This window comes from Vulpes vulpes, chromosome 2 (genome assembly GCF_048418805.1).
Source record: "Vulpes vulpes isolate BD-2025 chromosome 2, VulVul3, whole genome shotgun sequence".
Classification (NCBI taxonomy): domain Eukaryota; kingdom Metazoa; phylum Chordata; class Mammalia; order Carnivora; family Canidae; genus Vulpes; species Vulpes vulpes.
Window position 1 is genome coordinate 132466646 of NC_132781.1, and position 16974 is coordinate 132483619.

General features: G+C 35.7%; 1 protein-coding gene across 10 annotated transcripts in view; it reads left to right on the forward strand.

Annotated features, from left to right (window-relative positions):
* Window positions 1–16974, forward strand: part of KIF2A (kinesin family member 2A) — a 76377-nt gene that overhangs the window by 26501 nt on the left and 32902 nt on the right. For 7 of the 10 annotated variants that reach the window (XM_072750013.1, XM_072750006.1, XM_072750003.1 and 4 more), the window contains exons 2-3: window positions 15796–15890; window positions 16433–16552. In XM_072750013.1, the coding sequence (XP_072606114.1) occupies window positions 15796–15890; window positions 16433–16552 (215 nt within the window). Of the gene's footprint in view, window positions 1–3507; window positions 3638–15795; window positions 15891–16432; window positions 16553–16974 lie in introns of those variants that run through there. The other 3 variants (XM_072750010.1, XM_072750007.1, XM_072750004.1) reach the window with 2 other exon arrangements.

The window sequence follows — 16974 nt, forward strand, 5'->3', positions numbered from 1 at the left end:
TGAACCACCCCTGCAGCCCAGGAATAAATCCCACTTGGTTGTGGTGAATAATCCTTTTAATGTACTCTTGGAGCCTATTAGCTAGCATCTTGGTGAGAACTTTACGTCCATGTTCTTTAGTCATACTGGTCTGTAACTCTCCTTCTTAGTGGTGTCTTTGTCTAGTTTTGGGACCAAGGTTGTGGCTTGCCCCCTCAAATGAGTTTGGAAGTTTTCCTTCCATTTCTATTTTTTGGAACAGTTTCAAAAGAATAGGTATTAGTTCTTTAACTGTTTGGTAGAATTCCCCTGGGAAGCCATCTTGCCCCACACTCTTGTTCCTTGGGAGATTTTTGATTGCTGATACAATTTCTTTGCTGGTTATGGGTCTGTTCAGGTTTTCTACTTCTTCCTTTTTCAGTTTTAGTAGTTTATATGTTTCTAGGAATGTATCCATTTCTTCCAGATTGCCTAATTTGTTGGCATTTAATTGCTCATAATATTCTCTTGTAACTATTTCTTCAGTGTTGGTTGTGATCTCTCTTCTTTCATTCATAATTTTATCTGGTTGGGTCCTTTCTCTTCTTGATAAGTTTAGCTAGAAGTTTATCAATCTTGGTTATTTTTTTAAAGAATCAGTTCCCAGTTTTATTGATCTGTTCTACTGTTCTTTTGGTTTATATTTCGTTGATTTCTGCTCCAGTATTTATTATATCTCTTCTCCTGATGGACTTAGGCTTTATTTGCTTTTCTTTTTCCAGCTCCCTTAGGTGTAAGGTTAGGTTGTATATTTGAGAGACTTCTCTTGCTTCTTGAGGAAGGCTTGAATTGGTATATAGTTCCCTCTTAGGACCGCCTTTGCTGCATCCCAAAGGTTTTGAAGTGTTGTGTTTTCATTTTCATTTGCTTCCAAAGATTTTTAAAATTCTTTAATTTCCTGGTTGACCCATTCATTCTTTCGTAGGATGTACTTTGACTTCCATGTGTTTGTAGTTCTTTCAAATTTCTTCTTGTGGTTGACTTCAAGTTTCATTGTGTTGTGTGCTCTGAAAATAAATATGTATGGTATGATCTCAGTCTTTTTTTTCTGGTTGAGATCTGATTTGTGACCCAGTATGTGATCTATTGTGGAGCATGTTCAATGTGCACCTGAAAAGAGTATGTATTCTGCTGGTTTAGGATGAAATGCTCTGAATATATCTGTTAAGTTCATCTGATCCAGTGTGTCATTCAAAGCCCTTGTTTCCTTGGTGATATTCTGCTTAGATCTGTCCATTGCTGTCAGTGGGGCTCTGAAGTCTTCTACTATTATTGTATTATTATCAATGAGTTTCTTTAATTTTGTTACTGATTTTCTATTTGGCTGATTCCAAGTTAGAGCCATAAATGTTTAGAGTTGTTAGATTTTCTTGTTGGATAGACCCCTTATATATGTCCCTTTTCTTGATTACGGTCATTATCATTTAGAAAGAGAATGTTTTAGTCTGTTCTGGCTGCTACAACAAAATACAGAGTGAGTGGCTTAAACACTAGACATTTCTCACAGTTCTGGAGGCTGGAAAGTTCAATCAAGATAAAGATGCCAGCTGATTGGGTTCCTGATAAGAGCCTACTTCCTATCTTGCAGGTGGCCTCCTTCTCGTTTTGTCCTCACTTGGCAGAGAGAACATCTCCTTCTTGGAAAGCCTCTAATCTCATCACGAGGGCCTTACTCTCAAGAACTTATCTAACCCTTGGGATCCCTGGGTGGCGCAGCGGTTTGGCGCCTGCCTTTGGCCCAGGGCGCGATCCTGGAGACCCGGGATCGAATCCCACGTCAGGCTCCCGGTGCATGGAGCCTGCTTCTCCCTCTGCCTGTGTCTCTGCCTCTCTCTCTCTCTCTGTGACTATCATAAATTAAAAAAAAATAAAAAAAATAAAAAAAAAAAAAAGAACTTATCTAACCCTCATTACCTCTCAAAGGTCTCACCTCCAAACACCATCCCAATGGGGGTTAGGACTTCAATTTGTGGAGGCCTGGGGGACACAATTCAGTCCATCACAAAGAAGTTAGGGGTAAATGTTCTGAATTTGGAGTCCTACTCAAGCAATAGAATAATGCATGAAAGAATGCATTTTTGTATAGTGGTTAAGAATGTGACTTCTTGACTTCTTTAAAGTTAAACTAACTGATTTTCAGTGATGGCTGGTTTGACATTGTACTAACTAGTATGACTAAAAACTCAGCATTTCCAGTGAAGATTTCATCTATGTAGCAGTTTGATTTTGAATGTTTAAATGTATCATTACTTTGCTTGGTAGACAATTTCTATATTCTTCATTTTTTTGGTAAAAAAAAAATGCTTTTTTAGAATATGTGTTTTTGAAAATCACTTATGTGTTTATAACACTCTTTAAAGCTTCCAGGGAAGCTTTTCCATCGCATTATCCTAGAAGACAGGAAGAGGAGATAGGCTAGATTTTTGAATACTAGGGATTTGTTCTTATTAGTGTTGGTATATATTACTATTTCTATAGACAGCAGTAAGTTTCTCTTGTAAGTGTACACAGTAAAATTCATCTCAGTAGAATATTTAGATTGCTTTATCAGTGAGAGGTTTTTTTTTTGAAAGATTTTGATGTTAACAGTCGTCTTGGTGTCCTCATTAACACATCTGCAATGAAACAGTATTGTGTTCAGTCACTGGAGTTCAGGCCTTAAGTTTTCTAATGAAGGTTAGGAGGATAGCTGAAAACCAATTGAAATAGCCGAACATTTTATAATATTTTTGGCAGTTTTGTGAGTTATGTTTAAATTTTGTCAATAAATGTTCACATTACCCGGTTTACTATTGTTGAAAGCATTCCAAAAGATCTCTATCTCCTGTTACAAAGTGCTTAAGCATAAGAGAAGATGTTATCTATGTGTCACTATGAAAAGTTCACAAAATAGCACAGCTGTATTGGTATAGAATTCCCTTTTGAGAAATAAGAATTTAAGCTAGGGAGCAATTAGATAGTGTTGCTTAATGTATCCAGCTGAACATCTGTGAAAGGCAGTTCTTCAAATCTTTGGACTATCAGCAATGTGTTATTTTAACTCCATCGCTTGTAAAAATGTGGTATTCTAGATAGCAGATCTTTTATTCTAAATAAATGAGGAAAGATACATTTTGGGTATTCTATCACCCAAGCGATTGTATATATGAATGTATATATTTTTAATTAAAATGTGTTGAGATTTTTTTAGTTAATAAACTTTATGAAGTTTTTAAAATGTAATTTTATGGTTTGGAGATTTTTAAGGAAATTCTGTTTTTGTGTTCCCTATACTAGTGTTTTTAGACAACTTTTAATCTTTTCTTCTCACCCCAAATATGGAAAATGATATCAGGAAACTACAGTGATTTAATACTTTTTAATGGCATCATGCCATGCCATATTTTATGGCATATTCTTTATGGCATATTTCTTACTGCCTGTGCGAATTCAGAATGGACCTTCCCTAAAAGGCTGCACAATGGGTTTTTCTAAATGACTAATCTGCCCAGATTGTTAGTGTACAGTGTGCTTCGTTCATCACAAAAAAACCCCAAGATCTGGCGTTTTCCTGTCACCCCAGAGAAACTGAGCAGTATTTAATTTTTAACATCCCTCTTCAAAACAATGGATAGATGAGGTAAGAATCTGAAAATTTGTAGTTTGTGTACAATATGAAATTTGACCTGTATTTTAAGTCATATTTTCTTCATGAAAATTCTTAGCTGTATCCTTTCCAATTTTTTCTTCTAGTATTAAAATTCCAGCTTTGTGCTTTTAAAGTCTAAGAAGAGAAATGCTAGAACTTTTAATTTAGTTATAACAGTAACATCTTAAAATGTGATAAAGCAAAACAAAAAGGTCTCTATGTTTGGCAAAGTCACATTCCCCAGGGGTTTACTAAACAGCAACAGCACTGTTACCAGTGTCAGCTGAGGCATTATTTATGTCCTTCTCTAATGGCTCCTTGTTCCAGCAAAGCTATTGAAGAAGGTGTGACGCTTACATAGTCCTCATTAAATATTCTTTTCATCACTGCTTAGATTAGCTAACAAAACCTGGATATCAGAGTTTGAAAGTTTGACTTCTCCTGGATCTGCTGTAATCATCTCTGACAAATGACCACATTCTTTTCTGTCCTCATTTACTGGTTAGGGGTATCTAGGAACAGATTGACATTTACTTTTGGAGAGAGAACATAAATAATAAATTATAAACTGCTTTGAGGTAGTTGGCAAGATAAATGGTGTATGAATATTGTATAGTTAACAATGTTTTTTATTTTTTAAATAATGCTTTTAGTAGTGTCCTTTGGTTGTCATATTTAGTCTATTTTGTTTTTTTTAAAGATTTATTTTAGAGAGAGAGCGTGTGGGAGGGGGATGGGGGACAGAGGGAGAGGGAGAGAGAGAATCTAAAGCAGACTCCCCATGAGCATGGAGCTCATCACAGGGCTTGATCTTACGACCCTGAGATCATGATCTGAGCTGAAATCAAGAGTCCAGGCTTTAACCGACTGAGCCAGGCACCCCTAGTCTACTTTAAAGCAGCATTTTGGCAGTGTCCATTTTCCCGTTTTCCAATACCACTGTCAGAAAATTATATTGTAAACATAGGAAAGAGGTGGATTTTTTTTCATGATCTTGATGGAGCATTCCTTTTATAGTCTAAATTTTAGTAAGTTGACAAAAAGGAATTATACCTGTTTTAAAAGACAACTGTAAAACTTCTCTAAGACAATGAAAGCTAATATAACATGTCTTGCTTTGACTCCAGTTGGAAAATTCCACTCAAATTGTTGAATTTGCATTCTACACTGGCACTTGGTTCCTAGAACTAAATGTACAATTGATTTAACTGGAATCACTATTTTATACCAAATTTCAGAAAAATGAGAGATTTGTTATTTTAATCAGTCACATGATTGAAATCACCAAAGTTTTGAGGTCAGTGTGTTTTACAATAATTTATCAGGATTCTCTTCTAGAAGGTTGGAACTGAGTTGGAAGAAAAGTGCTCCTTTCAGATATCTATTACCAGCTATTTGGAGTAAGCATATGTATTTTACTCACCCTCTGGAAACATTATTCTGCCAAGCTTGTTCTAAATGTGTGATTTCATAATTTAGAATAGTATTTACTTCTTTATTCTGAGAACAGATACTTATGATTGCTTGTCCTCTTTGTCTCTGCAAAGGTACAAAAGGAGAGAACTAGATTTCATTACCTTTTTTTTTTTTTTTTTTTTTTAAAGTAAGCTCTACACCTGACTTGGAGCTTTAACTCATGACTCTGAGATCAAGAGTTGTATGTTTTACTAACTGGACCAGCTTGGTGCCCCCTCATTACCATTTTTTTAAAGGTCAAGAAAAAAAGAGCCTATCAAATTATGCAGTGGTATTCTGGTTGAAAATTGAGCAGGTTACTAGAGATTTTATTAAGAAGAGAGACACTAGAGTACTATGTATTTTATATTTATTAGCATATAAGCTAGATTTTTGTATTAGTTTTCGTTACATGTCTATATACACATGAAAGATCAGTGACTAGTTTTTTCATAGTTTGTGTAAAATTTTTTTTTGTATTTTTTTATTGGAATTCAATTTGCCAGCATATAGCATAACACCGAGTGAAAACATTTTTAAATAATATTTTTAGCTAATGATATTTATAAGTGTATTACTTTCTGTCATTTTTAAATTTATGAAACTTTAAACAAAAACATTCTTTAACAACCTCAAAGGGTTTGGAAATTGCTATAATAAACAATCTTATAATTCAAGTTTTATTTTCACTGATCATGTTAGTTATATTATTCTTGAATGTTTCAGTTTTGAGAGTATGATTAAGATCTTATTATTTTAGGAGTTTGGAAAGAAGATTTCATAGAAACAGCTCAAGAGGAACTGATAAAAATAATATTTACTTGTGGGGAAGATTTGTCACATGTATGCTTATGTATACCTCAACTCTGTGATTAGAGTAATTAGAAAAAACATGGAGTTTGTAATCCTAGGTATACTAGGAACAGCTGCAACCTTTTAAAAATGGAGTGAGACTGAAAAGAATTGATTATTGCTTTTTCATGTTTTTCCTAACGTTCCACCACTATATCCCTTTAATAAAATACATAGATTTGTTAGCATTTTAAAATTCATTCTTTTAAATGCTTGTAATGATATTTTATTAGTATTCTTGGCTCTTTTATTTTGGCTGTTGTCTTATGCATTTGCAACCAAATTATACTTTATATGCTAGACAAGGTTTATGCCAGCCTAATTGGTTGCTGGCGTTTCTAAGCCTCACAGCTGCTGTGAATTCAGCTGTGAACTAAGAAACATATAATAGGATCCTGTTTTCAGAAACCAAAAGCCAATTGTCAACATGTAAGACTTGTTTTTGACAGCTCAATAAATACAATATTTTATAGCAATCTTAAGTAACCACCTTAATTTAAAAGATTTAGAAAGTCCTGAAATATATAGAATCTGTGTTATTTTTGTTCACTAGGGCAAAATGTTGCTTAAATTCAGGTGTGTGTTCTTTAAGCATTTCAAAAAATAATTTGTCTTCATATTTACTAATATACTTAAAAGTTGAGATCTGAATTTTCTCTTTGATTTCACTTAAGAAAAAGTTGAGACTTAAATGATGCAGAGATACTTCTTAAAATGCACTAAACCTAAAATGGCTTGGAAGTAAAAAATTATGTTTTCAAGATATTTTATATATTTATGTTCTTTAATTTAGCAGTTAATAGTTTTGTAAATTATCCTGACATCTAAATTTGGGGTGAAATATACATTCTCTTGAGTTGAACTGGATGAAATTGACGTTTTTAGGTTAAAAATAGTCAAATATAGGGGTGCCTGGGTGGTTTCGGTTGATTGTTTCTGCCTTCGGCTCAGGTTATGATCCCAGGATCCTGGCATTGAGCCCTGAGTTGGGCTCCCTGCTCAGCGGGGAGTCTGCTTCTCCCTCTCCTCCTGCCCCTCCCCCCTGCTCAGTCTCTGTCTTTTCTCTCTTCTCTCAAATAAATAAAATCTAAAAAATGGCCAAATATAGACGTTTTTCCTTGTTATCATATGATTTAATTATATAATTAAAAGTCTGTTCTCAACAGAAACTTATGAGGATCCTCTTTTTAAACATAAACAGCCATCTCCCATTTAAGGTCAGTGTAATCTGTTCTTAAATCAGATGCTGTGTGTGAAAATACTGAGTGGGAGCCCATTTGCCTTTATTTTAAGTGGGAAAAAATCACAGCATTCATCTTTGACCAAATTCCCTAAACTATTGCATAAATGTAATGACACTTTAAAATTACCTCCATGTAAGTAAACTATATGTTTAAACAAATAAGAACTAAGGGCAACAAATTATTTTATATGCAGTAAACTTTTTTTTGTTGTTGTTACTATAATTGCAGTTTGCTCATCCTCAGTGTTTTCTTTCAACATTTTCTTAAATATTTTGGGAGTTGTTCAACACTGGGCAAAACAAGGACTCAGTAAATATGAAAGATTGTGGAAAGGATAAGCACACAGTGTCAGAAAATGGCTCACAATGAGTATGATGTAAGCCGTTATCTTGTGCCTACATTTTCATACTTGGCATTACTTTTTTTTTTTTTTTAAGATTTTATTTGTTTGAGAGTGCAAGAGAGCACAAGCAGGGGGAGCAGCAGACAGAGAAGCAGACTCCCTGCTAAGTAGGTAGCCCAATGAGGGGGGCTCAATCCTAGTACCCTGGGATCATGATCTGAGCCGAAGGCAGACACTTAACTGACTAAGCCATCCAGCCATCTCGACCATACTTTTTTATATGTGATTCTGACCATCTATGAATTATATTTGGAATGTAGCTCAGAACTTTTCTAGATAATCTTTTATTTAAAATGTGAGTTGAGTTTCAGCATATACAAATTTAGATCTTTTCCTATATAAATATTGGCTACAGTATCTTACATTAAGGAGAAGTATGTTTTATGAAGTTTGGTTATTAAACATGAAGAGATGGGCAGCCTGGGTGACTCAGTGGTTTAGCGCTGCCTTCAGCCCAGGGCCTGGTCCTGGAGACCCGGGATCGAGTCCCACATCAGGCTCCCTGCATGGAGCCTGCTTCTCCCTCTGCCTGTGTCTCTGCATCTCTCTCTCTCTCTCTGTGTGTCTCTCATGAATAAATAAATAAAATCTTTAAAAAGTAAAAATAATAAAAAAACATGAAGAGATGTTCTACAGGGAAAATAGGGAGAGAGAGGTTCTGTAGAATTTGCCTGAACTTGCCAAAACTTTCCAAGTAATTTTTTTACTTCCCTCTCAAAAGATGACATTGTCTACACTGTAATTTATTTTTACAAGTAGTTGAAATAAAACTGAAAACTTCTAAATCTCTTGGGTTTTGAGATTGTAAGTCATAATTAATTTAAATATAATAGCAATTTTATGATTGTGTGAACTGATGGCAAGTGATGCAGAACAGAGCATTTTCTCATGTGCATGTTGGCCATGTCTACGTCTTCCTCTGTGAGATTTCTCTTCATGTCTTTTGCCCATTTCATGATTGGATTGTTTCTTTGGTGTTGAGTTTAATAAGTTCTTTATAGATCTTGGAAACTAGCCCCTTATCTGATACGTCATTTGCAAATATCTTCTCCCATTCTGTAGGTTGTCTTTTAGTTTTGTTGACTGTATCCTTTGCTGTGCAAAAGCTTCTTATTTTGATGAAGTCCCAATAGTTCATTTTTGCTTTTGTTTCTTTTGCCTTTGTGGATGTATCTTGCAAGAAGTTACTGTGGCTGAGTTCAAAAAGGGTGTTGCCTGTGTTCTCCTCTAGGATTTTGATGGAACCTCCTCTCACATTTAGATCTTTCGTCCATTTTGAGTTTATCTTTGTTCAAATCTGACTCATTTTTTATAAATATGATATATAGAATTAAAGATGGATTGGGACTTCTGGTTAAAATAATACAATGAAGTTTATGTATTGACATCTTTCTGCCTTAGATACATAAGAGAAAACCAAAAGGCGTAGCTGAGCTCAAGAACAAGATATCATGGTGGAGCAGAAGTAGATCAGAAATACTAAGGGATGGTAGGACTATTCAGGCAAGGATGGTAAAAGTTTGATTCCTGTAGGAAGATGAAACTTTAAAACACATACAATCAGTAAGATTCACTGTTTGAAGACAGACTGGTGTTGGCTCCTCTTTAAAGAAGGAAGTAGTTTCAACTCAACAATAACAAAAATACTAAATATAAAAATGTGTAAGATGCTAGTAAAGCAGTTCTTGGAGAGAAATATGTAGCTTTAATTGCTTATCAGGAAAAAAAAAGGAATAAAGATTAATAAACTCAGCATTCGTCTGAGGAATTTGAGAAATGACCCAGCAAAGTGTGCCCAAAGTAAAAGGAAAGAATAATGATAAGAACAGTAATTAAGCATTTAATAACAATAGAAGGGCTCAACAAAAGCAAGTGTTGTTCTTGGAAAGGACAAAATTGACAAAGCTGATAACTTTTGCCAAGAAAAGAGGTGGAAAAATTACAAATGAGAAAGTGATTATGGTTACAGATGCCACAAGGATTCAGCATAATTATGAACAACTTTGTGCTCAAACTGTGAAAACTTAAATAAATCTCCTAGAAAAATATAGTTATCAAAACAATCAGGAACTGAAAACTATAATAATCTTATAATTGTTAAGAAAATTGAATCTTTTCACAAATAAAACCGTAAGCCAAGATGGTTTTAACCAGTGCATACCAGATGCTCAGGGTTCAAATAATTCTAATTATACACTATTCCAGAATAAGGTTGGTATGAGAAAGGAAAACTCTTAGCAAGTATTACTTTTGGTCAGTGATGTAAAAATCTAGAATAAAATATTTAATGTAGTTCCAACTAGAATCCTAACAGTTGTTTTTTTAAATTATTAGTTTGATTTTTGACACTTAACAGACTGATTCTATAATTTATACAGACATGCAAAAGGCTGAGAAGATCAAAGAAACTCTTAAAGAACAAATAGGAAACTTTATTTTACTGGCTAGCAAGACTGATTGCAAAGCTGTAATAATAAGAGTGTAATTTTGGCTCAAGGATAAAGAAACAGGCTGATGCATGCATGCTTGAAATTCGACAGGTCATAGAACAGGTAGGAGAGAAGGAAGGACCTTTCAGGAAATGGCGTTAGATTAATTTGTTTCTCATGTCAGGGGACAGGGGAATGGGAATTGTTACCATGCACAAAAATCAAAATGACAATGGATTGCAGTCTTGAATTTATTTATTTATTTTTAAAAGACTTTATTTATTTATTCATGAGAGGCAGAGACACAGGCAGAGGGAGAAGCAGGCTCCATGCAGGGAGCCTGACATGGGACTCGATCCCTGGACTCTGGGATCACACCCTGGGCTGAAGGCTGTACTAAACCCCTGGGCCACCGGGGTTGCCCTACAAAGTCTTTTAAATTTAAGACTGCGGACAGCCTGGGTGGCTCAGCCATTTAGCACCTGCCTTCAGCCCAGGGCGTGATCCTGGAGTCCAGGGATCGAGTCCCATGTCAGGCTCCCTGCATGGAGCCTGCTTCTCCCTCTGCCTGTCTCTCTCTCTCTCTCTCTCAAGTAAATGACTTTGTAAAACTTTATTTTTTTAAAAGATTTATTTGAGAGAGAGAATGCATATGCATGTCTGAACAGAGGGAAAGAATCTCAGACTCCCTGCTGAGCACAAAGCCTGTGTTGGGGCTCCATCTCACCACTTTGAGATCATGACCTGAGTGGAACACAGGAGTCACAGGCTAAACCTACTGAGCCATCCAGATGTCCCAAGACTTTGTGAAACTTGAGAAGAAAATGTCAGAACCTATTATAATGACCTGAGTCTCAGGAAGAATTTTAGGGCATAATAAACTGTAATTGAAACATATATATTTGATTACGTTAAAATTAATAAATTGAAGTTCATGAAAAGACATCATAAAGTGAAAAGCCCCCAATTTGGAGAAAATATTTATGACACATATAACAGAAGAGTAGTACCAAGAATACATGGAGAATTTCTTCAGAAAAGTGGGAAGAAAAGAACAAAGTTTCAAATGGCCAGCAAATACAGTGATAGGCACAGCCTCATTAAGTCAGAGAAACAAGAGTCACAGTATGATATATGATATCTGACAAATATTAAGTGTCATTGTGAGGTAATTGTTAGTAGGTTACAAATCATTCTAGGGATTGCCACTCCGGAAACATCATGGCACTACCTAGAAAAGTTACATATGTCTCTGTACTCTGTGCTTCTAACACATCCTAGAGAAATTCTTGCATATTTTTATCAGTACACATGTATAAGAATGCCTACAGCACCATTGTTCCTAATAGCAAAAACATGAAAACACATGTCCATCCACAGAATAGATTAAGTTTTGGCATGCTCAAATGTTATGAAAATAAGTGAACTACACTTATTTATAACCATATAAATGAATCTTGGAAAAAATAGTGTTGCACAACAAAAACAAGTCTTAATGTCAGTCCATTTATACAATTTAAAATTAGGCAGGGTGTTTAGGGTTTTTTTGTGTATTACATTTATAGGTGATAAACTCTTAAGGAAAGCCACAGTATGATTATCTCAAATATTAGGTTGTTAATAGTGGTGGTGGGGAAAAAGAGGAGAGAGAATATGGTAAAAAAATTTTTAAATTTTTTAAAAAGAGAGGGAGATTTACTTAGGGGACATACAGAGTTTCAAAGGTATTATTTGTTTTAATATTTTATTTATTCATGAGAGAGAGAGAGAGAGGCAGGCAGAGACATAGGCGGAGGGAGAAACAGGCTCCATGCAGGGAGCCTGATGTGGGATTCAATCCCGGGACTCCAGGATCATGCCCTGGATAACATGCACTTCCTGAAGGCAGGCACTAAATCACTGAGCCACCCAGGTGTCCTTGTTTCTTTCTTTTTTAATGATTTTATTTTTTTTAATTTTTTTTTAAATTTTTACTTATTTATGATAGTCACAGAGAGAGAGAGAGAGGCAGAGACACAGGCAGAGGGAGAAGCAGGCTCCATGCACCGGGAGCCCGATGCGGGACTCGATCCCGGGTCTCCAGGATCACGCCCTGGGCCAAAGGCAGGCGCCAAACCGCTGCGCCACCCAGGGATCCCTGATTTTATTTTTAAGTAAACTCTACACCCAACATGGAGCTCGGATATCAAGAGTTGCATGCTCTACCAACTGAACCAGCCAGGTGCCCCTCAGACATTTTGTTCCTTAACTTGGCTGGGTGGATACACAGGCATGTGCTCCTTTTTTTTTTTTTTTTTTTTTAATGTAGAAATGTATATGATACAATTTACAGTAAAGTAAAGGGGGAATCAGAGGGTCAATGGGCAATTAGTGAGGTTGAAATACAGGAATTTACTCAAACCAGAGAAATGAGATGATATTGGAAGGAGCTATGTAGGAAGATTGTACCAGGTTCTAGCAAAAGGTATATCCAATTCTGATTTGTCTCTGAGCTGTAGTTCTGTATCTATAGTTGTCTGACACGAGTGCATGTTTCCTATTGACAACTGAGATTTAGGAATAAAGTACCTCTTTCTGATTAAGTGGTAAAATGATTTTTTTTACTTTGAAAAATGTATATATTCCTTTTATTTTGTTACTTAACAGGTACTTCTTACTTGGTTTTGGAAAAAATCAAATTATATTTTTTATTATAATTAAAAATGAGAAATTAGAGTATCTCACTTGAACTATATATAAAACAATTTTTTAAAGAGCCTTTAAAGGCATGTTGGGTCAAGTTAGAACATTTTTTTTAGAGACAGCTTTTTTTTTTTTAAGATTTTATTTATTCATGAGAGACACAGAGAGAGGGGGGTGGGGCAGAGACACACAGGCAGAGGGAGAAGCAGGCTCCATGCAGGGAGCCTGATGTGGGACTCGACCCCGGGTCTCCAGGATCACGCCCTGGGCCGAAGGCAGGCGCTGAATCGCTGAGCCACCCGGGCTGCCCTAGAGACAGCTTTTGGTAAAAATAATCAAAACCCCATACTGCAGGTATTTCTGCTTATCTTATCCACTGGCAAAAAAGCAAACACTTAAGACTTGATTCATTCATTCAGCTCTGGTCTTTATTTATTTATTATTGGAATTTCATATTTCTTCCTGCTTGCTGAGTAAACTGGACCCTGGTAGAGATAAGCCAACATTTTCTCAGGTCTGCCTTTCTAAACCTCTAGAGCTTAGTTTTAACTGATGGATTGGCTGCTTTGGACTTTGCTAGCTTGTGGCTTAAGGCTTTCTGGGTGTCTGCATTGGTAATTGAACTTCTGGAGGTACCGCTGTTGAAGTTTGCTGATAATGGGTTTTGAAAAGAAAATCTTGATTTTCTTTATCATCTTTGTTGCTCATGTCTCTAGGCTGTCTTTGGAGATTAAGGTCCCTGTGGGATTTTGACCTATGGTCCTATAGGTCTTGGAGTCTACTCCTCCTTCCCATGGGAAGTTGGAATATTGTAGTAGATGCTTAATAGTAGGAATGTGGTATTGGTCTTGCTTTTGCAACATGATAGGCTTTTCGTCATTCTCATTATTGTGGTAATTCTGTTGGTAATTGTGTGGATACCCCTTATTTCTACTCTGCAGCAACCTCAACTCTGGCCTTTCCATTTCCTGCCTAAAGTTACTCTTGATGGTAGTCAAGTTTTTAAATACATCCCCTTTGGAGTCATTTCTTATTGATGAAATCATATCAATATCTTATATTTAACTGCTTTATTTTATTGCAACTGCAGACCTTTGTTGCAGTGATCTTGTTCCTGCTAGTAGGTATTACTATTTTGAGGCTGTCAGGGGTGGTAGGGTCGGGAGACAGTAGCTGCTGTTCTTAACCTCACTACTCATGTTGTGAAGATGGTGATAAATGTGGAGTTTGTTGCAGCAGTGGTAGCTCCTCCTAGATTATAATAGCGATCATCAGTCAGCTCATGGCTTTCAGGGGTTCAGTCTTCATTTCTGCTACCAGTTAAACTCAGTCTCTCTTTTTTTCATATTCTGTGGCGCAGCTATCTATGGAGATATGTTGCTTGGATCTCCCATTAAGGAACTACCACTCTGGGAGTACATTTAGCTCATAGTCTCTAGGTGTTAGCACCTTTAGTCTCCTTAGATTTTGAGCTGAGGCCTTGTGTTTTCTGGGAACCCTCTAGCCAATGACTTAGCATGGTGTGGGTACTAGGGAATTTCCATTTTGGCTCAGTGTGGGACTCTTCTCATGGGCAGTCTTTGCTTTGGAGCTCCCTGCTGGTTTAGCTAGCACTTTGTCAGATCTGTGTCAGGGTCTGAGGCTCTGCCTGGTCCTGCTCTGTATCTCCTCTCCTTCACAGGTTTCAGATCTGTATCATGGTCTGAAAGTTTTCCATGCACAGTCCTGTTTTACCCCCCTTTTATCTTTCACAGTAAAACTCTTATCCATCTGTCTCAACATCTTCCTGGAGGACCCTATTGACACAACTTCTTCTGGTTGTCTGCCTAATTTTTGTCCATATCAAATTGCATTGAATATTATCTAGTTTCCCCCTTATTTAAAGTCTCTTCCTTGAATTCTCCCAGTAATTTCCAGCTTATCATTTCTTTCTACCTCCAACCCGTAATACTCTAATGTCCACTTAATCTCAGGAAGTGCCTTATTATTACAGTAACATTGTTTGTTTTATATACTGTATATCTGGGCTGTTTTGTGGGTTTTTTTTTTTTTTTTTGATATTTAAAGAGCTAAAATCTAAAGATAAATTATAGATGTCCCAAGGATTTCATTCAGGAAATATATATAAAAATTCCAAATGTTCAGTGTTTTACTAAATAATATAAAGATGCATATTTATAACAAATAGTTTCTACCTTTCTTTAATAATCAAATGGGTGGGTGAGATGTAAACAAGTAAAAAATACACACACACACACACACACACACACAAAACCTATTGATATGCTTCTAGGTATTTGTCCCAAAGAAATAATCTGACAAGTGCAGTAGTATTCATTACAGTGTTTATAATAGTAAAAAATTGCACATAACTTAAGTGAGCATCAATAGATGTTAAGTAAGTTGTGATAAACATAATGGACTATTCTGTAATAATTAAAAATAATTACTTAGTTCTGTGGTTATTAACTAGTAAGATCCATAGTCTGTTAAGAGAGGGAAAACAAGTTTAATACATTAGATATAATGTCCTCTCTCTACAGATGGTAAGTACTAGAGCTGACAGAGAAGGTAAGGTATAGAATGGATTTGGATAAGCAATATGCAGAGAGACAACATTTTAGATTACATTTCCCAACCTTTTTGGACTTAGAATCTTTTTCTCAATGTTATAAAAGTAATGTCAGTTTGTATGGTATATAATAATGGTTTTTACATAAAAGTGTTTTATATTAGTATAAGGAATTGTAGAGTATCAGTTCATAGTAAGGAAACTTTCTAATTATTATAACTATATAATGGTTTAAAATTTCAGGCATTCTCTGCCATTGTGTAACCATTTTTCATTTTTGTTGAAAATAAACTTTCAATCTAACCCAATTTCTTAAGTTCTGGTCTTGATGTAGCATACTGATTTATGATCCTATCGACAAAGTTCATTCTGTAATCATGAGAGTCTGCAAATCCCTTGGGAGAAAACTAGTATCATAGTCTTTAAAAAGTTTATAAATTATAAAAAATTATATTTGATATTATTTAGGAATACCATAATTTATGGCTTAAAAATGTATATTTTGTTCTCAGGCCGAATACATCAAGCAATGGTAACATCTTTAAATGAAGATAATGAAAGTGTAACTGTTGAATGGATAGAAAATGGAGATACAAAAGGCAAAGAGGTATGATCACTAAGTTAAATTTTTTTTTTTTTTTTAAGATTTTTAACTAATCTCTATACCCAGCATAGGACTCAAACCTATAACCCTGAGATCGAGAGGGGCATGCTCCACTGACTGAGCCAGCCAGGCACCCCCGATCACATGCTCCACTGACTGAGCCAGCCAGGCACCCCCAATCGCTGGACTGAATTTTATTTCTAGCCTTGCAATCAAAGTTCCAAATATAAAACAACACTGAAAAGCATATAATTTTTTATATAGTACATGTATTCTTTATAATTTCTAGAAAAACTTTCAAATGATTAAAAAGTTTCACTCAAAGAAAGGTAGATTCCTCCTGCACATTGCTGGTGATGGAACATATAATCAGGAGCACAAAATGCTGTTTTAATATGTAGGTTATAATTGTAGATAATTTTGTTATCAAGGCAGTACTGTTCATGAGGCTGATACCATTTAATGGTTATTCTCCATGTGTAAATTAATACAATAAAAGGTTAATTGTCAGAATATACTCTAAGAAAAATGCATTTTTAAAACAGATTGACCTTGAGAGCATCTTTTCACTTAACCCTGACCTTGTACCTGATGAAGAAATTGAACCCAGTCCAGAAACTCCTCCACCTCCAACATCTTCAGCCAAAGTAAACAAAATTGTAAAGGTTAGTCACAAAAATACAGAGCAGGGATGTGTGTGTGTGTGTGTGTGTGTGTGTGTGTGTGTGTTCTGGTTTGAAATGGACAACCTGTGACAAGTATGTTTTTAAGTATTTGTTTGCTTTTTTTAAAAACACTATTTTTCTTTTTGCCATCTACATGCCATGTATATGTATACATTCTTTTAAGAATTGAGGTTCTCCAGTTCACAGTTATGATACTCATTAGGTAAAATCCTAGGAATTGGGCAGCCCAGGTGGGTCAGTGGTTTAGCGCCGCGTTCAGCCCAGGGCCTGATCCTGGAGGCCCAGAATCACTCCCATGTCAGGCTCCCTGCATGGAGCCTGTTTCTCCCTCTGCTTGTGTCTCTGCCTCTCTCTCCTCTCTGTGTATTCTCATGAATAAATAAATAAAATCTTTTAAAAAA